This window comes from Chamaea fasciata, unplaced genomic scaffold (genome assembly GCF_029207755.1).
Source record: "Chamaea fasciata isolate MVZ Bird 193981 ecotype frontalis unplaced genomic scaffold, bChaFas1.0.hap1 SCAF_2, whole genome shotgun sequence".
Classification (NCBI taxonomy): domain Eukaryota; kingdom Metazoa; phylum Chordata; class Aves; order Passeriformes; family Sylviidae; genus Chamaea; species Chamaea fasciata.
In genome coordinates this window covers 3,654,027-3,676,015 of record NW_027094087.1, presented here as the reverse complement: position 1 = coordinate 3,676,015, position 21,989 = coordinate 3,654,027, and the positions used below count along the sequence as shown (strand labels likewise).

The window sequence follows — 21,989 nt, the reverse complement described above, 5'->3', positions numbered from 1 at the left end:
AGTAACAGCAATAAACACCAAGACAAGATGACCTTGTCATTCATAACTTTAAGAAAATAATTTTAATATCTGTTGACAAGAATCTTTTACATTATGACTGGTTTTTTCTTAGTTTTCTTTTTCTCTTCAAATGATGACACCTTCAAAATCAATGTATTGCTATTCTAGTGCAGATTTTATCATTTAAATAGAGTATTGCCAGCTTAGTTGTCAATGTCCCTGGTTATTTATTCTCAATTCTGGAACATTTGTCCAAACCCAGTTGTTCCAATGATTCCTGCATGAGACACATGCAATATTTCCTGGTCCACATGGCCTAAAAAGAGATGCAGTGTCTCACTAAGTCTTGTTCCTTGAAGTGGTTACCATCATTTCCAGCATAGTTTTCATGCAAAAAGTCTTGCTAACTAAACATATCTTTTCTTCCCCAGAAATTTCCTAGGGAACATTTTAGCATCCATTTGCTGACATCCTCTTAACACAAAAGCACAGTTGTAATAAAAAAGCACTTCAGATTTAAAAAGTAGATGCTATCATACACTGTCACTGTGCTAAAAGACAAACATCTCTCTTTCCAAATTGTTGCTATCTGGAGAAGAGCACATTTGTTTTCAATATGTATTTGCACAGAGGAAGGCCAAAAGTAATGTTTCAGGAGGCCTGGCCAGCTTGATATTGTTTGGAATGAGGGGTCTTTTTAAGGGTGTGCAATGCTTTCAAGTTACTTTATGTACTGTACATGTTTAAGGTTTCAATATTACGAATGTGAACATAATAAAAAACCCCAGGTCTCAAACCAATCTTCAAGTGATAGAGCATTATTTTATTTATATAAATAATATAAACATACATGGACAATAAAACCCCCTTCTAGTTAGCCTAATTGTGATGATTTGGGAGACTGGAGCAAATCTTCACTCAGTGTTTGATAAACGGGTTCATTTCACTTCAAAGGCTGGCTGTAGCTGAGGATATTTGAGATGCTGGTGAAAGTTTAAAGATGGAGGCTACATATTTAATAAGAAGAAAAAATTTCACTATTGACTCAGCAAACGCAATCCTAATACTTACGTAACAAATGAAGCACTTTGTTATTATGCTAGATATGGTTTGTCTTTTTTGTTGTTGTTGTTGTTTTGTTCAAAGTCTATTAAACTGATGTCACCACAATTTCTTGGTTGTCCCATTTTCCAAGAGACCAACTGTCAGTTCCTGTTTCTGGACACAATTACAAACGCAGCCCAGAATGTGGGGAAGGGAATGCAGAACAGATTGAACACTGAGGGGAATCTGAGCAGTGCAGCTAGCAGAGATGAAAATGCTGCAAGCCTGCTGACAGGCTGGAAGGGAGGAGAAGGGAGCCAAAGGAAGTGGAAAATGCAGCCAGAAAACTTGTGAGACAGCAGGTACAAAAAAAAAACCCCAGACTTACAACAATTTGGAAATAATAGTTATTGCTAAAAGGCAGCACAGTTCAAGAAGGCATGATCATAGAGAATGATCTACAGATATTTATAGCAGATGACATTACTGCTATTAACAAGTCCCCAACTAATTAAACAAATACTCTCTGCATTTCACACATTATTTTAATTAAGCTGTAAATAGTCATGGTTACCTGAAACATTGTGAATTTTTGGCTGGAAAATGGATTTCATTATCTATCTATAAAGAAAACCAGAGTAGAAATGTGGCAGGTCCATCACCCCTTTATTCTTGCCTAATTCCAGGATTCACACAGCAAAATTTCTTTAGTAGTTTTGTGTAGTGCTATTTTTTCTCCCAGTTAGCAGAAATCTAACAACTCTTTAACAAGGCATGATATCAGATATATGAAATATACTGTCCCACTGATTGAAGACTAATTTCCTTGTGTTTGGAGTTGAGATAAATTTCTTTTGTAGTATTTCTACAAGGGAGAACAAGACACCTTTCATAATTCTCAAATTAGAATCAGATTCCAAGGAAAGAAAATGTTCTTAAATCAGCTGTCTAAAGGGTGCTTAAAATCAGACTGAGCTTCCTTTTTAGCAGATATGTTAACAGAACGATTCACTTAAGAAGGAAATCCTTGGTATTTCATTTTATTTAAAAATTGTATGGATATGGAAATGAAATTTCAGCTACAACTTCTTATTGAATTCCCCCGTCCTTAAAATGTCTGCCCTTCCAGCTGCACTCTAAGCAACATCTGAGTTCCTGTTGAAAAATGCTGCAGATTTCTGACAGAATGTTCTTTGTGCAACCCCCATCCAGGGTGAATGAAGAGCTGGATCCATGGATGCAGACTGTAAAAATTAAGTGCACTAGGAGAGACATGCCTGAAACTGAAGAAAAAGATTTTTCTTTTAGTATGAATAGCTCCCCTGTTATAGTAACCCCCAACAGTGTGCTTCCCTCTCTGACAGAAAGTGCAGTAAGTAAAAAAAGGTGATAAAATTTAGTCCCCTGTTTTCCTTAATAAGTGGAAAAAGAGCTGGGCAATCCATGAACAGTAAGAACTTTGCATTTGCCTCTCATTTAAGGTCTCAAAATGTACTTTACACTTAAAGATTTTTAAAAATCCTGGGATTAAGAAAGTTGCTGCCTCAAATATCCTGTCAGTCAGCACTGGTTGTGGCATTACTTTTGACAAACTAAGATCCTGAATAAAAGTTTTCTTCTTGTAATGCCACATTCCCAAGGGTAATGAAAGCAATCATAAACTGCATCACACAAAGCCTATGAGCTTTACAGGGCTGTGCTTCCCTTTCAATATGAACCACACAGGATCTAAAAACTGTTGAATGCCACTTAAAGGAATCCAGGTGGGATGTAAGTGATGCAGAATTTTTATAGCACTGTTCAACACTCTTTACAGGTTGTATGCCTAAGTATCACTCCTAAAATGTAAACACCTTTGATGTATCAGCACAAACGTAAAAAGATCAAAAATGAGAATTAAATATTGAACTTTTGTAATGACGTGAAATTTCAAGAAATCAAAACACAGGGAAAAGAAAAGCCAAAAAATCTACCCAAAGTAACTAAAACCTGTGTAAAATACCCTTAGAATTGCACAGAAACAATTTTCACTAATCTCCAGAAATACTTGTGGTGTCTTTGATATCCTTGACCTTATTCTTAAATCACAAGTTAGAAGCTAATCCATTTCCTCTTCACTAAAATCACATAAAAGAGTTATTTCAACAAACTAGTTTGCTTTTAACCTGTGGTTTAACACTTATTTCACTTTTCTTTGAAAATATTTCAGTTCTACATAGCAACTACAACAGCTGTATTTAAAATTTCAACTCCAAAAATGGAATTAGCAAAGTCATTTCAAATGCAACCATTTGTCTTAGCTAAAATTTAGAAGCTTTCCAAAAGCATCCCCTATTTGATTTTTAACATCAAAACTTAATAATATACTTTTCCATGATTTTACAAGAATCCAAATTATAAAATCCTGTTTAGGATTAGCCAGCATATATAATTAAATATTTTGAACCTCTATACAGCTTATGTATCAGCAGGATGTAGGTTAAAAGTTGCACACAATTATAAGATTTCACTGAAATATTCACTGAACATTAAAGTGCTAGGAGGTTTTGGACGACAGTTCATATAAATATTAAATCATTCTTGCACTGCTCTCAAAAAACTGTCCATTCTCAGTTTAAATTTCTGTTGTGAAACTTTCCATTAGTTGCTGGCAAGTGAACTAAGGCAACAAAAGTAAGGTTGTTTCATTTTACTGACTCCCATCGCATCACTAACAGTCGCTTTACTTTGTGAAGAGGAAATACAGATCCTAGTTTTGTCATTTTGTCAACCAAAACTACAATGCCTTACCCTTAGTAAGTGTTCCTGTGCCTAAATTCTTCTTCACTGAAGAAGTTCTGTCGTTTTTCTGACTAACCTTAACTCTGTGGACATAAAACACGTGATGAGTATTTTAAAATAAGTCCTGCTATATATACCACAGTACTACCCAAAAAGGCATAAATGTGGTGGCAGCGAAGAACCTGCCTCAACACTCTGTAAAGATTCAAGCTTTACTCTTACACAAAATTAATCTCATTGCTTGTGATCAATTTGATATCCCTTTATTTTATTGTATATTCATAACTTTAAACTACATGCAGGAAGTGTCAGTACTCCAAGGGAGACTAGAGATACAAAATTTAATAATCACAGATTATAAATCATCTCCAGCTCAGGCAACCAGGTTGTAGATTCAGGATGATTCCCATGAGGACGGAATATTCAGATCAAAGTCACTGCAGTAACTCTCACCTGTTATCCTGGCTCTTCTGCAGCAGTCAAAGCAGAAAATCCTTCAACCTTATAAACATTCTTCAGTATATAAAACAAAAAAATTATGAAGAACAAAACATTTTCCCTCAGGAAATTTCCTGCACTGGCCCAAGTGGGGGAAAAAAAATTGATTGTTTTCATCTACATCAAGCACTGACAGTATACTGTGGGTAAATCAGTAAGACTTGAGATAAAGTCAAATTTCTCATGGCACCACTACCTGAAATACATTACAGAGAATTAGATTTTTTTACTGCACGTTTGTCTTAACACACTACTATCTATTCCACAAATGACTAAAGACATACAGTATTCTGCAGGTGAGTGCTTCTGGAAGAATTTCTCCATTGCTTTTTTTTTTTTTTCTCCTCTTCAAGAAATGCACAAGATTTCATAGAAGCTCACCTTTCTTTTTCAATTGTTTTTGATGTGTTTTATTTTTAGAAGCAAAGGGAAAAACGCCACAGCAAAAGAGCCTCGGAAATTTAAAGGTGAGGTAGGGCACTGAAGGGACAAATTCAAACGCTGGGTTTTACTGAGCAGCACAAAGAGTGAAGTCAATTCCAGAATGTGCTGGAAGCTCAGAATAGGTAATTGTACAACTCAATTGGGCCAGACCTAAGCACACACAGTCCTAGAGGAGAGGGAATCTACATGCACATCTCATGTTCATATATAGTCATGACTGTATACAAAACTCAAGTGGCTGCACATTGTTGAAATTACCAGTTTTTGAGGTGACAGCCCATAATTACAGCTGCTGAAAAATACAGCTCCTGCTATACTCCACTGTGGAGAACTGAAATACTGGAAAAGCAGCACGTGCTGTGGGAAGGAGTCTCTTCAGAATCCCGCTCCTAAAGGCTATGTCTCTGTCAGGGCAGTGCCAGGGCTGGGAAGTGGCTCTCAGCTGCCTTTTCCCTAATTGCTTACATCTGTGATTATTCTGACACGGGATGGATACACAAGGCCAGTTCTTTACAAAATTTAAACATGAATTTTTTTAATTTTTTTTTTTTTAAATTTTAAGCTTCACTTCAAAAGAAATTCCTGTACCTTTAAAGATTGACACGTCTAATTGATTTTGTAAGGTAAAGTATCAAGCACTTCCACTACAAAAGTAACTACCAATTAAAAAAAAAATTGCCAAAGGAAGAACCTCATTAGTTTCCAGATTATATATAGACTAAAACCTGCTCATTCCCTAGTCAAGAGACTCAGGTAAGGACAAGTATTTAAAACAGCTTTGTGGAGACACTCATCTTCAAAGCCAGGGCGCAGATCCTGTATCCTAATAGCTCAGACATAATTTCATTAGCTGTGCATGAAGTGCCTGTTTTGAATTTACATGTAGACATCTTATTTGCTTTTAAGTGGTTTGAAAATATTAATTTGTGCTGGCTGCACAATGCAATTTGGTACAAAGACCTCAGAGGGCTTTGTCTCCTGGGACTGGTATATTCACAGGAGCAAGGCTGAGCAGAAACACAAGCGGAGTTTCTGACAGCACTCAGGTCTAGGGATTTTTTTCTCCTTTGATAACAAATTCTGCCCTTACAGACTGCCCGTTGGTGTGGATTTGGTGACGCACTGAATTGGCCACACCACTTGTGGCTTAGGTGGTGGCTTTGTTGGATTTTGTCAAGAATCTCCAGTTTTGCTCCAATGGGCAGCGTAAAGAGTCCCCCAAGACTTTCACCTACAGGTGAAGCTCGTGGTCCTGATCAAAATCAAATACTGCATTACATGGACTAGCACTGTTATCAGTTATGGCGATTCCTACACTTGATTTTACCCAGAGGAATTCTAACACTTGAGCTTCCATGAGGAAAAGAACGAAACACATGGGATTTCATTACGTCTCTTCAGTTTTCCTGAACAGATGCAAAGCTCAGTATGGGCAGCGGGCCCTCTATCAGGAGGGCAGAAAGCCTGAAGGCAAATGTCTCTGGGCAGTAAGAGCAGAGGGAAAGAAACTGAAACAAGAGCAGCAAAAGCAAGACAAATCTTGATGCAACCACAGGGGCAGTGAAAGCAATTGCCCTTAGTTATTTTGTCATGGAATGAAAAGCTAAAGCTAATCCCCTTAGCTTTCCCACGTGGAAGTGGAATCCAAAACTAATCCTTTTACAGTAGCTATGCCACATGAAATGGGGTGTTTAAACAAATCCCCTTAATCATCATGGCAAGAATCAGGGAGCTAAAGTCAATCCCCTTAGTAGCCTACATGGAAAAGGGAACCAAACAATCTCCTTAGTTATGCTACTGTTAATAATGAACTCTATCAAGCCTTTAAATACTTTGATATAAAATTATTAGCAGCATTCTTCTGACATGCCAAGAACCAACAGGAGCATGCAAAAACGCCTATGGTACAAAATTTTTATCCAATTTTTATGGCATAAAAATTCTACTGCTCACCACTTCATGACCTATTGGCCAAGGAATAACGCAAGAGTATCGATGTATCCATCAGCTGAGAGGGAAAACAAAATCTTGGAGTTCTTCCTTAAGAAAATGCAGAAATTGGGATTATTCCTTATAGCACGGAAAGCTGATGAAAAGTATTTACAGACATGGAGAAAAATCACTGAACAAGGTAATATTGAAACTATCATCACGTTATTCAGCTGTTGTGCCAGCTAATTTAAACTGATTGTTTTGTTTTGGGTTGTTTTTTGTTACTTCCTCTACAATATGCCCAGCTTTTAACACAAAGGTCAGGCAGAACACCTGAGCTCTTCAAAAGCTGTTCTACATCTCAACGGGACTTGTGATCTTTCACTTTATTTCTGCAAGTCATGTATTATGTTTTAAACTCCTAGGATAGGATTCTGTTGATTAAATGCAACACCAGAGGATTATCGTCTTAAATCTAAAATAAAGTTATAAATTATTATTCATAAATACATGGATTTTAGACAGGGCTCCTTTCTATTTTGTTCTCCATGGAATTATAATTATTAAAAATAATTATGTTTCCTTGTTAGCAGCCAATAGACATTAATACAAACTATCTATTTTTCCACTTTTTGAAGTAGATTGGTAGGATTATGTGAAGAGTATCCAATTCTGCCGGGAGTGCTTACATAAATACATAATCCACGTGCTAAAGGCCTCTGTATCCACCTGGATCCAGAGGATTGCAGGATATTAAATTGTGTGAAAATGACTGTCAGAAGTGTATCTTCCTTAATCTGAAGTTTACAATTCTCTGTATTTTGGACACGCAATTGCTGCACACTTTATTCAGTTACTGTTCTTCAGAGAAGGGATTACAAGCTCAAATGTTGTATCAGAGGTCTGGACATCTACTGGAAGAGAGGGCAAAGCAGAGGAGAATTTCTTCAACAACCACACTTCCAGTTCAGCTGGAGATTTTTTTTTTTTTTTTCTCACTTGGTAAGAATTCCAGTGGAGCAGAAAAACTGTTTGGACACTGTGTTTTCATCCTGGCAATGGTTAAAACTCCTGGTACCCACAAACATCCTATAATCCTTTCATTTAAAGCCCCATCAGAACGTAAATGATTTACTGCAATTTGCAAAAGGGACTCTGCCTGTGTAAAAGAGGCTTAGAGAATGCTTCAAGCTTGATAATCTGGTTACTACTCTGTAATCTTAAAAATTCATTCCACGTATTTAAACATCTGTAAAAGGTTCAAAAGTGAAGTTGGCATGGTTTGGGTTTTTGGGGTTTTTTTTTTTAGCTTTCTTTTCTTTTAAGTCTAAGTAAAGACTTCCAATATAAGGTCAAGCTACTGCAAATCCTTAAGAATATATTAATCCTTTTGTTTCTCATTAGACATAGGAGATCCACTTTTAGAATATAAAATATTTCTGGCACTAAAAATGATCAAAAGAAAGCAGCAGTTTGCTTAAGAGTTTCCCTACATTACTGAACACAGCACCTGAGTAAAAAGCAGCAACTGGTCCTGAGACAGTGAAGCATCTGCTGCTGCTGCCAATTTTACCTTTTCTCTTGGGGGAAAAAAAAATCATGTGGCTTTGGAACAATTCAGAGAGATCTCTTTTCAGAATACCTAGATATTTATCGCCTACTTTAGCATTTATGAGACCATTTCCTAAGCACACAGGAATTTCAAAGGGTATTTCCCAAGAGTTCAGTGCAGCACTTCTGAAGTCTCTGAAAATACAATGGTTCAGATAAAGACGTGTTCAGTATGCACCTGGTATTTCCATAAATATTGCTTTTCTTCCACTTTATTTTGTTCTGGCTTTTTGATTTTTTTACTGAGGGCAACACTCAGTAAAAGTCATTCTTTCTTGCTCTGTGTGTCTGCACAGTCAAGGCTAAATTACAACCGAAAATGTATTTAATTTGGAATATACATATGAGTGAATTTTTTGAACTTCAGAATATTTGTATGACAGAAACCATAAAATTCTGGAACCCAACCCTGCTGAAAAGAATCCCAACAGAACTTAAATCAACCATTCTTCCTCCTTCCACCAACTGTGTTTTCCTTCTCAAAATACAATTCCTTCTCTACTAAAAAAAAAAGAAAAAAAAGGAAAGAATATGTTAATTTTTCACTAAATTATACTTTCTTGCTTTCTTTTCCTTACTGTCCTTTTTGGTAAGGCAAAATATTGTAAACTTGTGAATGCAAGAGATGAATGTGCAGCCTAACAGACTTAAAAGCTATTTTTTGTGCACTGAGTGCATCAAGGTGCAAGCCATGCATGATACTCTTATTTATTTAAATTTCCAACCAGTCTCTTAAAAAAAAAATAATACGGAATTAGCATTCATTCTGTGGGGCTGCACAACTGAAAAACTTGCATGTTTACTGTGCTCCACCAGTTAGAATGGTTCTCACAGCTAAAATGAGAAACTTAACAGAAAATAAAAATACCGCTACTGCCACTCTTTGCCCTCTTTTGCTATATCATATACAATATACATTGAAAAATAATCAATATGAATCAATGAATTTTGCCTTTACTAGGAGTATGTATGTACACAGGACTATTTAAATTAAACAGGAATGGAAAATTAATGCAAAAAATATACGCAACATTGCTATCATGAGGTTCAGATTTACCACACAATGGACAAAAAATACAATAAATTGCATTTGGTTGAGCAGTTCAGAGACTGCTTCTAATGCTGCACTATTACAGATTATATGTGAGCAGTAAGTATATAGCTGTTCTGTACTGGAGCATAGAAATCTGTTTATAATCCTCCTCCATTATATCCTCTTCCCTAGAAGTGGTTTGCAGGTTTGTATTTGGGTTTTGTTTGTTTGGGGGTTTTTTTGGTGTTTTTTTTTCTGGGAGGTTGGCTTTTTTGGGGTTTTTAGTTTTGTTGTTAATTAAGGACATCTCACTATTTAGGCTAGGAATGGTTTAGGTCTGTGACTGCACACTGGCAAGCACCAATGGGCCCAAAACGTGTTTGCAATATCCAAGTAAGGACATGACCATGTATTTAGTGAAGCCTCTGTGGAATCTACAATTAGATGTTCCACACAAAACTAATCAGGATACTGTGCAAGTGTATGTACAAAAAAAACCACCTGAGGATGACAAATACTATCTCATTACAGTGCCTAGCAAATTTTGTGAATTTACCTATTTCTGATGGAGCACGTCACCGTAACCCTGCACCCATCCACCAGACACTCAAATTCTCAGCACAGCCACAGCTAATTCTGTGCCCCCAGGGTTTTCCAGGAAAACTAAGATTTTTGCCCGTTTGCCAGGAAATGCAGGCAAAACCAAAAATTTAGACATGCACCAATCCACCTGGACACTGACAGTTTCTGGGACATTCAGTTTTCAAGAAAAGCCTTTATGGTCTAAGAGATACTCCTAAAAGAAACATGGAAACTGGACTCCCACAAGTCATCTCATATGAGCAACTGCAACTCCTTTAAGAAAACTTTCCTAGAAATTTAACTAGATCAGGGATATACCTAATTGTTTAATCTCCGCAGAAGGAAATTAATCTCAAAAAACTTACCCCGAGATTTAACCTTTTTCCTCGAATAATGTTTTGACTGTCAAAAAGGATTCTAAATATGGCATTGCAGAGGATGGTATCTGATTATGCCCAAATTACAGCTCAAATACGTGACTGCCAATATTTTTTCTTAATGTCATCTCTGTAAATTCCCCATATTGTGTGAAAATCTGATTAGCTTCCTTCCCTTCATTCCTGTTAAATGTTCTGACAGCTAAATCCCTACCTTCTATTAAAGGTCTTATTAAAACCACAGCATCCCTAACACCTCTGAAATTCTGCTGGTGAGCTTTCACAGATGTAACTACACATCTTTCCCACAGCTGAACAGCTGTAATAAGGGGAAGAACTTAGACTTTCAGATGCTTTTTTTTTTTTTTTCCTCGAAAAACATCCCCAGTCAATGTGGCACTTATGGACATGGCCTAGTGGTGGACTCGGCAGTGTTAACTTGCAGTCAGACTCAGTGATCCAAATAATTTCCAACCCAAACGATTCTACAATTTGTTTGGAAGAAAAGTGAGATACTTTCAGATAGAAGCCTTTTTATGGTATTGCTGTTTTATCCTGGTAACTTTCACACAACCTGAATTTTAATTATGTTTACTGGGTCTGTCTGAGTTAATTTCTTTCCAGCTGCCCTTTGGTGCTGTGTTTATACTGGTGACCAAAACAGTGCTGAGAACACACCATGGCTTTCTTTAGGAAATAAGTATTAAGTATATAAACTTCCTTATGTTTATAAATACAGCTCAAAGACGGTCTACTTAAAAAAATGAAGAGTTAAAAATGTTAAGTATTGTAGAAGAATCTTCCAAGATATATTCCCACAATCGCTTTCTGAGATGTAAGTTAAAAGATGAAGGTGAAGATGGATGCAGCTGCATTTAAAGAAATGTTTCTTTCAAGGAAAACCTCAGTGCCATCCGTGACAAACAGTACCAGGCCATTCAAAATTCCTGTTACCATAAACGACAGAAATGTCTCCTATTTAGCTAAGAAGCAGCTACAAAATAAATTGTTGATTAATGCACTTACTGTAAAAACAATTATTTTAACAGAGAAGGTAATATAAACAGTCTGGTAGGGGGAAAAAAACCATCAGTACTTTGACAAGGATAGTCTCAAAAAATTCCTAACACAAGAAGAACACTAATACTGTATATTAGCGACAGTTACTAAAAAAAATTAAATCCCCTGTAGAAGGAAGATATTTAAACCAAAATTATTTCCCTGGATAAATCAATAGGAGAATTACCAATTGACGAGGAAACTGCTCAAATAATTGTGGAAATTAAAGTACTTGCATCACTCACAGAGCTGTCAAATAACATAGAGGGCTTCTAGGAGGGTCTTTACTGCTGAGGCCATACATTGTGTCTACTATGACAAGGTAGCTTTTACAAGTCTCTTCCACACCGAAATGCTGCACAGCTTTGCGCTGTGAGTCGCCTTGCCCTCCTTTTAAAGTGATTTTTGGAGTGGCTATGCACAAACTAGGCTTGTTCAGCCTGGAGAAGAGAAGGCTGTGGGGGGACCTCAAGGCACCTTCCAGTGCCTAAAGGGGGCACAAAACTGTGTTGCAATGATCAGTGCAATGGCAAATAATTTATTTTTTTTAAAGTTGCATTGAAGACTGAAGGAAAAAATCTCACCAACTGCAGTTGAGTCAGGTATGTTATTTTACTAGTGTTACTGCTAATGTGTAAAGGAAGGCTGTGGACCACTGCATTCCAGCTGGACTTTCAGGTTTTTTCATTTCTTTCCAAGCTCCTAACTGTGTCCCCAAGGTCAGCAAACTGACTTTTGGTTAGAACGCTGGATTTTGCTTCACATGCACTTGAGCACTTGCAACTGCTCACTTGCTCCCACTCACACCCTCTTCTGAAACACATGAACTTGTGTCTTCCCATTTTTTGTACCAATAAATAAACCCCCAAACCTCTGCTCTGTATTTTCAAGGTCATGGAGTGGCAGTTTGGTGAGTAAAGATCTCCTTTCATAGTGCATGCTTTTTCATAAATCAATCAGTCATTTTGAACTAGAGCCCAAAGAACAGAGGAAGTATCAGATGTGTCCATTATTAAAGTAGAAATTTTAGACAGCCCATCACCAAGAAGCTAAACTGGAACTCAGTCAACAAAAGTTGATGCTATTGACCTCAGAGAAATTAGTGGTTTATGCTGCATTTTTGTAGCCCTAAGCACTAAATCTATTACCTGTTCAAAGTACAAGGAAAAAGATCTGACACGCAAGTAAAATATATTTGTAAGAAAAGAACTATTGCATTCTCATGCATCAGGAAGGATGCACAAAAAAGAAAATTGAAAAACAAAATCACGTATTATATTCCCAAAACATGGATAACACAGTTATCTTTGCAGCTCAATGATGACCAAAACTGCTGAAAGCTTACAAATGTTATGTCATCAATCTACGATAAATAAAGAGTCTGGAAGGCAAAGGTTAAGGTTCTGCAAGTTCCAACAGAACATCCTGATTTTTTTATCCCACTTCACCCTGGCCTGTTGGTTTAAAATCTCTGAGGCATGCTCAATATTACCCAAATCCCAAGCATTATTATTTCAGTAGCTCTTTAATTTAATGAAAACATTCCTTGTGACTGAGCAGACCAGTAAATTAATGACTCCTGCTAATGTCATAGGCTCAAGAAAACCCACCATCCCATCCTCCTAACATGAAACCTGTTCAGCAGAGCAGTAATCATATGGCAATGACATTTTTCTTACACACATAAACACTACATAAGCAATTAAAAAAAAAAAAAACAAACTAAACACCAATAGTTCAAAAAACACCAATAATTCAAAATCTGTCACTGTCCTTCAGGAAACAAGAAAATCCTATTGTGCCCATCATGGGACAAAGCAGATACTTAACACTGCAGTGATAATCTCAGTCACACCAATGATTGTGCCACATTCTGGATTATATCAGGATACAAGAGTAACTCAGATTAGGTACTGCTGTGGACATGAATCACCATCCCTGGAAGTGTTCAAATAGTGTGTGAATGTGGCATTTGGGGACGTGGTGAACATGGTGGTGCTGGGTTAACAGTTGGACTCTGTGATCTGAAAGGTCTTTTCCAATATAAATGATTCTATGATTTTACGCTATACTTTTCTCCCCCATATTTACTCTAGCTCCTTTTTTTTTTTTTTCAAATCACTTTGTACATTTTTGGTCAGTATTTTAATAATTGAATCCCAGGTTCATACTGAAATGTAAGCTCCTTTATGTATTCTAGTAAGTGCTCCCAGTTCTTAATATACAGCAGAGGTCCTAAGAATATCCCAAACCCTCAAAAGGCTGCAAAACTAATGCATAGGGCATGTATAATGAACCAAAAATACATTTTATAATAACCGTGTTTTAAATTAACTTGGAGTGCACATGTTTCTGTGTTTGTATACTGCGGCTAATTTCAGAGTACCTAAAGCTCTTAGGAATTTACACAGTAACTGCAGCTGTATCTTGTGTGCTTTCCAAATGTACTGTGTACTTCAATGGAGCTCAAGCAAAACATTCCTCGCTGAATTTTCTCATCATGGTAGATGACAGTTCTTACTTTTTGCTAGAGCAAAAATTCCTTGATTCATTTCTCATTGTGGTGTATGACAGTACTGACTTTGTCTGGGATTTTTAAAGGAAATAAAACATTCAGAATTGTAACTCGGATTGCGTGAGACTGCATACAAAGTGCAAAACGCAGAAGTATCTGTGAGAGATGGAAATTATGCCTAGGAATATGAAGAAAAAGAGTAATCCATAAAGTTGAAAACAGGCTGAGATTAAGAAATGTCATTGCTTGAAATCCCTGAAGGCAAAGACACAGAAGGTATTTTATAAAAATGGATTATTAAGGTGCTGAGGGTAGACAGTTTCTACTTCCTTCTGGAACAGAACATGGCAAATGAAATGACTGAAAATGGAACAAGATGTTTCTTTCAGAAAAACAGTATCTTCTGAGCTCATTTCAGAGAAGCAAGTAATTATATGCCTCATACACAAGAATCAAGAGATAATGCAAGCTAGTATAAAAATAAGTGATACACAGTATGTACAGTGACATCAGAACTACAAGTTGATGCAGAACGTGTTAAATGCTTCAGAATATGCATCTTACTTTAAAAGTGAAATTCCAAGTGCCCCTGATACCCTGTGACATGAATTAGCTGGAAAAGGAAAGGAAAAAAACAGGTTCTGGAAGTGTAGCCACTGGCAAAGCACTGATGGTTGAACTTTAGAGAGTAAAAATGCTGCTCTACCCCATGCTCACTGTTCCCATGGATAACAGACACTATTCATGCTTTCATTTTTCTGATTTCGGTAATCTGATAGATACCATATTATCAGATGCTAAAGTCCATACTGCTTCTCAGTCAAACCATAAAATTTTTGTTCCAATTTGCAAAACAGAAAATAGTTTTTTCCTTTCATTTCTCCAAAAAAAAGAGTAGCCGTAACAGATTCCTCCAGCATAGGAACTTTTTAAATATGAAACTTTATGATGTGTAACAGTTAGAATTGGATTTAAAGTAAGATACTTAGTACTCAGAAAAGCAAGGGAAGAACATAATAATTGTACTCATGTCATTCTTGCATCTGTAATTCCTACTCACAACACAGGCAGCTCCAGTCCCAAGAACAACTAAAACCTTTCAGACAAGTCCATATTACAAGAATATCCACCCAGGCACGAGAGCCATTCATTCCCAGAGTATCAGAATGCCAAAATCCAGACCAAAAAATCCAAAATGGTGAGAGACTTACCCCATTTAAGGGAAATGTTTTCCATCCTAGTTCTCCGAGGGCAGTTGTAGTATCAAGTAACACAACTGAAAATGGAAAAAGAAATGGTGTTTGTGGTATTGCCTGGATTAGACACAGCAAAGCATTAAAACAGGAAGGCCTGATCTCGCCATGGTAGCCAGGTTCATTTGGGCTTTCATGGCTTACATTTCTTACCTAAAAATGTCTCAAAACTCATTAAAAAACTGTAAATCTTTCACAGAAATCATGGCCAAATCACAGCACACTATGGATATTTAACCATTAAAAGATGCCTGATCAAACATGCACATTCCTGCAATCCTTTGCCTGGAAATCTGGAAAGTCTGCAGGATTAAAGCTAACAAAATACAGTTTCAAAAGCAGGAATTTTTTTTATTTTTTTTTATGAAACCCATAAACTTCCCAGAAATAAAGTTATACAATTTACAAACTGAGAACATAGAAAGACAAACAATTTCAGTTTCTCTCTTGGACAGAGTATCACAGTGTTAGTATCTGCTGCGTATATTTTGCATCATTTCTGTCATATTCATGTTGGTTTCTTTGATCTATGATAGGATGTGCATTATTGTATATTACATAATGTTTCTGCATTATTTTAATGTTAAATTACATTAACTTCCTTTTTCGCTTCCATTCACTGATGCTAAACAAAACACGCATAGCACATGAGACATTTTACCCACAGGTACTACTGCCCTCTAATGGAATTGTTTCATCCGACCCTCTAACTTCAGAAATCTAAATTAGTATTTGAACACGAAATGAAGCATTATATAGGGTAGTTTATTTTAATTATTGAGTTGGTGTTGTTTGGATTGCTGAGTTCCTCCTTATAGCCCACTAATTTCAGATCTTCTTCGAATGGTTAAATGATGGAGAAAAATAATTAAGCAATTAATTTGAAACATGAGCCCACTATCCACACATTTGTGGGGTTTACGCTGCCGTGTGCCATCTTCCACCTCTTTTCTGTCCAAATAACCAATGTACAGCTATCTATAATGTGTTTCTATAAAGTAACACAGCAGCAGCAGCAGAAGCCAGGTCATGTTTTTCTGCCTCATGGAAAAGGCACCTTGGCATGGACACTGAACTTGGCAGCTCATTAGGGGGAGCCTGACCCAGCATCTTCCCTTCTCTTTTGTACCAGTGACACTTAGAGCTCCTCTGCGCTCGGATGGACGGTGACTTTTAACCTGAAACTGAAGTTTGCTGCCTTGTTAACAGACTCACAGGCAAGTAAAAAGCTCAGCAGACCACATAAAAGCTTAATGGTTTATGTGAAGAAATAGTATTTTTTAAAATATATTCGACACAGGGAAGTAGTCTGCTCTCCACTTCACCACTTCACTGCATGAAGCTTTATGAACAATGTAAGTACAAATTAACCATTTTTAACAATCCCTATTTAACTTAAAAGTATCACAATCCTTGTTGAGACTATTGCTGCCTTCCACTTGCTTAAAAAGCTGTGATTTACAGCTGTCATAGTATTTTCTATCTGTGTCAGGCTACCACGCTCTTATGGAAGAGTCAAAAAAAGCATCTTCTCACTTGACACTTGATGCAGCAGTTTCCTGTGTAAAACTTTAAAGTCTTAATCTACTGGGGATCTGTTACTGCCAAAAAAATAAGAACAAAACCACAAACTGGGTTTACATATTTCTTTTCCACAGAGAGGACCAACTGCTCAGCTCATCTTAGCTGTTTGTTTTCTTCTTTCCATCTCACCTGCCCTCCTCTTTCCACCTAGAAAACGCAGACTATTTGTTATGTGCTCTGTTTCCAGCTGAGTTCCAAGTTTTATCTTGCTCTCTGTCAAATGCTATTCCCACGGATCTGCATGCAGAAATAATTTTTTCTATGAGCAGTATTAGGGTTTGAAGTGTCATTTCACTTTTACAATTTTTTGTGGTAGCAAGACCGCAATTTAATAAACATCATCCAGGTATTCAAAATTAATACTTCTGTAGAACAAGACCTAAAAATACAGAAAGGAAAACTAATTCATTTCTTCACTGGAGCCTGAATTAATTAATTCCTTGCCTGAATTAATCAAATAGTACTTGAAGGCTCAAAGCTATACATTAAAAAAATTAAAAACTGGAGTAAATTCATCACTGAAAGTATATTAAGTTTAGATTCAGTATACACTTACCAAATGGTCCCCACTGAGTAACTGAGTTTTGTTAAAATACCATTTTTGATACATCTGACATACCAAGGCTCTTGAATGCTCAGATACTCTCACCTGTAGCTACCAAAGAACTGGAAAATTCAAACCAACTGGAGAACTCTCCAACTGGAGAATTCAAACCACCAAACAACTACTAACCAGAACTAGAATGGTATCACCTTCAGGGTCAGAAATGAAAATCACGAAAATGAAAAGACCATCTTTCCAACAGTACTTATATTGCAAGACATAAAATAATTATCAATCAAAAACGTGCCAGTACTGAAAGATCAAGTAAACCTTAGGTTTATGCCAAAGAAAAACAAACTCCAGTGAAGCTGTGGATTCAACAGGGCCTGCTGTACAAATGAGGACACGGATAAAGCAATAAAATCCTCACACACTTCAGAGGTTTGGAGGTATCTACCTGCTAGACTTCAGTGGGGGACAGAGACACCCAAGCTATCTTTAAAGGAGGTGATTAAGAAGCAGCCTATCCCCAGCAGCACAGACCTGATGGCAGACAAATCTGCACTGCCGAGGACCTTCCAACTCACAGCTCTTATGGCAGAAAATTCCCTCTGCCAAAGAGCTCCAGGCTAAGAGGAATGCCAGCATGGGAACATCTGAATTACACAAAGGAGGGGAGGCTTCCCCTCTGCCTGCAGGACAGGGAAAGTTTCAAAAGAACTCAAAGTTCACATGCAAAGAGACTAATAAAAGATGGTGGGCACTACACCTATGATGCTTATAATGAGAAAATTCCCTAAAAAGCTAATGGGATCACAAAGTCGTATTTATTGACCCTTGTCCCTACATTTACTTATTTATGCTCCTTTGTATGCCATAAAAAGCTCCATCCTTCTTCAAAAAAATGAGACGTGTCCATTAAGGACAAGCCATTAGCTGCCAGCATAAACAGAAGTGTGTCTGGAACTACTGCAGTGAATATTTCATGGGAAAAGCTCTGAGTACACTGGCTGAGACTCACATTTGTGACATCCAACCTCCACTCTTCGTGGGCACTTTGCTGAGGTGATGCCTCTAAAACTTGCACGGTGAATAAGAGTTTAGGTCTGCCATTACAAAGTCATATCACGATTCAAAATGAACTCAAAGACCCTTTTAAAAAAAACTCTCTGGATAAAAAGAACTCAGATTTAGCACTTGAATGTCCTTTCTTAAATAACTGAACCTGGGATACTAACACTTGCCCAACAATATTACACAGACCTAAACGTACATCTGTAAGCCTATTGTTTAATTACCTGCACATTTCATTCCTAGAAGTGTTTAGCTTTGCTTTCCAGCACATACATTAATATATATTATATTATTATTATTACTCATCATGTATATCATTGAGCTGCAGTTTCCTTTTTTCTGGACATTATCTTACACTGCTATAATTAGACTTAACAACTGAAATTAATCTTTTCAGAGGTTTTTACCTGGTCCCAGGGAAACTGTTTTACCTAAAATTACGACGAGCAGAGCTCCAAGGACTGACAGGGTGGAATTTTAATTTTCATTCCAAAATACTCTTCTAAAGATGAACTCTGCAATGTGTCTGTACAGCCAAGGGAAAAAAAACCCCTTCCAAACATTCATTTCACCAGTTTCTTTTCTTGTTTTTTTACACATCTCCAGACAGGGTATGTGTAAATAAACACAATTAATAGAGGATTTTGGTCTGATATCGGATCACCCAGTTAGATCTGCTCCATTTTAGACATTTCACTGTTACCTCTAGAGTGGGTTAGCCTAAGATCTGCAAGGAAAGCAGAGCAGTACACAGACATTAATTTCTGAAGACAGCACTAGTAACTCAGGAACATCCCTTCTGTACTGCGTAAAGGATACCCAAAAAACCCTTGAAAGTTTCAGTATCTTCCAGCAAGGCAGGGAGGCATGACAGATGACCCCCAGAAATGGGCAAAACTGGCACCTTTTTTCGTCCCTGAGAACTTTATTATTGACTGCAAAGTTTATAAGGCAAACACACAGAGCTATTGAAGTCTCTCAATGGCAGCCCTCAAGAGAGTTGTTGCTTTCTTCTGAGGTGTCTGTACTTTCAGGTTTTATGTTTGGGGGTTTGTTTTTTGGGGTTTTTTGGGGTTTGTTTTTTTTTTTTTTTTCATTTTTAGAAAGACCATCACATGCAGTATTCTGAAATCACACCTTTTAACAATATGTATTATGAGTCCTGGCTATTTTTATATCCTGTTTATATATCCAGGGTCACATTAGCCTATTTTTTGCTGCAGCACTGCATTCACAGGCTGTTACAAGATCACTGTCCTGTACAGACTCACTCCTTTTCATCATCTTTCTTTTTTCAGTTTGGATTAAGTTTTTGCTCTTGAATGTACAAAGGTTTATTTGTTTATACTAAAAAAAGTTTCATGTGCAAGGGCTGACCTTTACTAAGTGGGAAAGGCTCCTCCCTGTCTGCACATCCTCCTCCTCTCTTTACTTACTGCTCTTTTGTCAGGTATTGAGTTTGTATTTATTTTCATGTTACTAATGAAAAATGTTAGAACATTGACTGGCGTATAACGAATATCTCAAATTCTGTGATTTAACAGTAACTAAAACTACCTTAGGGTTTCTTAGACCTCAAGTTATTTTTTTTTAAACTCGTTTAGTAAAAATATGTTAAGCTTTTTACTGTCAGAAGACTCTGTCATATTCTGCTATAACATAAAAAATCTCAGCATCTTACTGCTGTGGCTTGCCTGCCCGAGGAAGACAAGAAAGAAGAAGGGGATACGCAATATCCAAGTAACCTTGGCAATTAACGTGCAATCAACTGGGAAAAATTATTTAAATGCTTGGGTTTATGACTAGGCCTGTTTTCCATAAACCAAACAAACTGGCATTCATTATACACGTATCAATTGAATCCTTTTCCATAATTTTCATTATTTTGCATGCAATAGCTCTCTGGTTTAGACAAGATTAATGAGATGCAGTAATAAAGTATGAGGAGCACCTGTCTAGATAGCAATTCTGCCAGGGAAGTGTACAGGAGTCACAGCGAATCAGAGAGTAAACAAAGTATTGACAATGCTGTTTGCCTGAGATAAGCGGGATTAGAGCCAGCAAAACAGAGAGAGTAATCCTTCCACTCTCCTCAACATTTCCAAGAGTTTTATGTCAGACTCCAAGAAAATCCTTGCTACCCTGGAGTTGTAAAGAAGAGGGAGAGCTGTGACTAATTGGGAAGCTGGGGAATCTCCACTCCAGGAGGCTTTTAAGATACCTTGAACACTGGCAAGCCTGCTTTCTGCATAATCTCCTCTTGCCTTGGGGCAGAGAGGAGGAGATAAATGACTTCTCCAAATGTGAGTTTTATAAAAATCTAGTTACCTTGTTAATGGTGCTTCCCTTTTCTTTTCAAACCACAACTCTAACACCTATGCTTCTCCAGTATTCCTGAATTCCCTGAGTCCCCGAACTCATTAAATTTACCATCAGTAACCCAGAGATGTCCTCAGCCAATTCCTTCGGGACTCTTCCAGGACTATTTACACCAGATGGGGAGCGCTTCATATTCTCCATGTTATATGAATAAATCACTAATTTCTGATTTTCCCAATTTCAAACCCATTATTTTCTGCCTCTTTCTAAAAACAGTTCAATACCATTCACACAAACATTTTTATTCTTAATGCAATAGAGAAATTCCCATTATCCTGAGTGTTGTGAGACTTGGGCTTTTACCTAACACACTTACTTTTTGTTTTCAGTTTTCCACACTACCTATTTTCTAACATGTGCTAATTTCCACGTGTCCTCTCTTTTCCACTAATTATGAGAAATGTTTGTATTTCTAGTTTCTCCTTTCATGTTACCTCCAATGGAGGTTGAGCTGTTATCCAAACCTGGCCTTTTCTTACTTACCAGTGATTTCTTAATCAAGAACTTTTAAAAGTTCCTTTTCCCCTTTCACCTTTCTTATTCTCGTATTTGCACACTCACACAAACACTTTTTTAAAAAGTCTCTTCTAATGAATGAGAACTGGCCAGAATAATTTTTCATGTGCTAAACCCAACATCTCATTCATGATAAACTTGTCAGTGCTAAGAAGTTTGCAACGTTATTAGATGGGGTTATATTGGATAAATGCCTGTATTTATCTTGGTACTGTTTTACTCCATTACACGAGGTCTCCAGTGAGAATCTTCAAAACCCAATTCCCCCCACAGCACCATTTTTCTTTCCATACACTACATACAGATGCTTAAGGAATAATTTCCCCTCTTTTCTCATTTGATTCAGTTACGTGTTTCAGTCTTACTGTTTCTTACAACTTCCTGGATAGACATAATTTGAAATCCTGTGGCTCTGAGAAAACAAGATTAAACCAAACAATGGTTCTTTGGGAAAAAAAAAAAAAAAAGAAATTAAAAAAAATAAAGCTACCTTTTACATTCAACCTTTTTTTGTAGAACACATTCTTACCTACTTCTTAGCAAGATCATTTTAAAAATGAAATTAAAATGTATCATATTACAGAGCCAATATAATGATCCTTTCCATATGTTAAGGATGCATCTTCCCCTTTGAGGAGAAGGCTGCTGTAACCCTACTGCCCCATCTCTCTCCAGAGTGGAAACCAACACTTTCATACCAAATGCTTCAGTTTTACTACATCCTTTTTTCATACTTTCTTCCATTCTCACCTTAAAAATCAAC

General features: G+C 37.0%; 1 protein-coding gene across 1 annotated transcript in view; it reads right to left on the bottom strand.

Moving 5' to 3' along the window:
* Positions 1 to 21,989, bottom strand: part of EPHA6 (EPH receptor A6) — a 355,785-nt gene that overhangs the window by 313,503 nt on the left and 20,293 nt on the right. Inside the window, exon 2 of the mRNA XM_066207884.1 lies at positions 15,088 to 15,152. Within this exon, the coding sequence (XP_066063981.1) occupies positions 15,088 to 15,152 (65 nt within the window). The remainder of the gene's footprint in view (positions 1 to 15,087; positions 15,153 to 21,989) is intronic.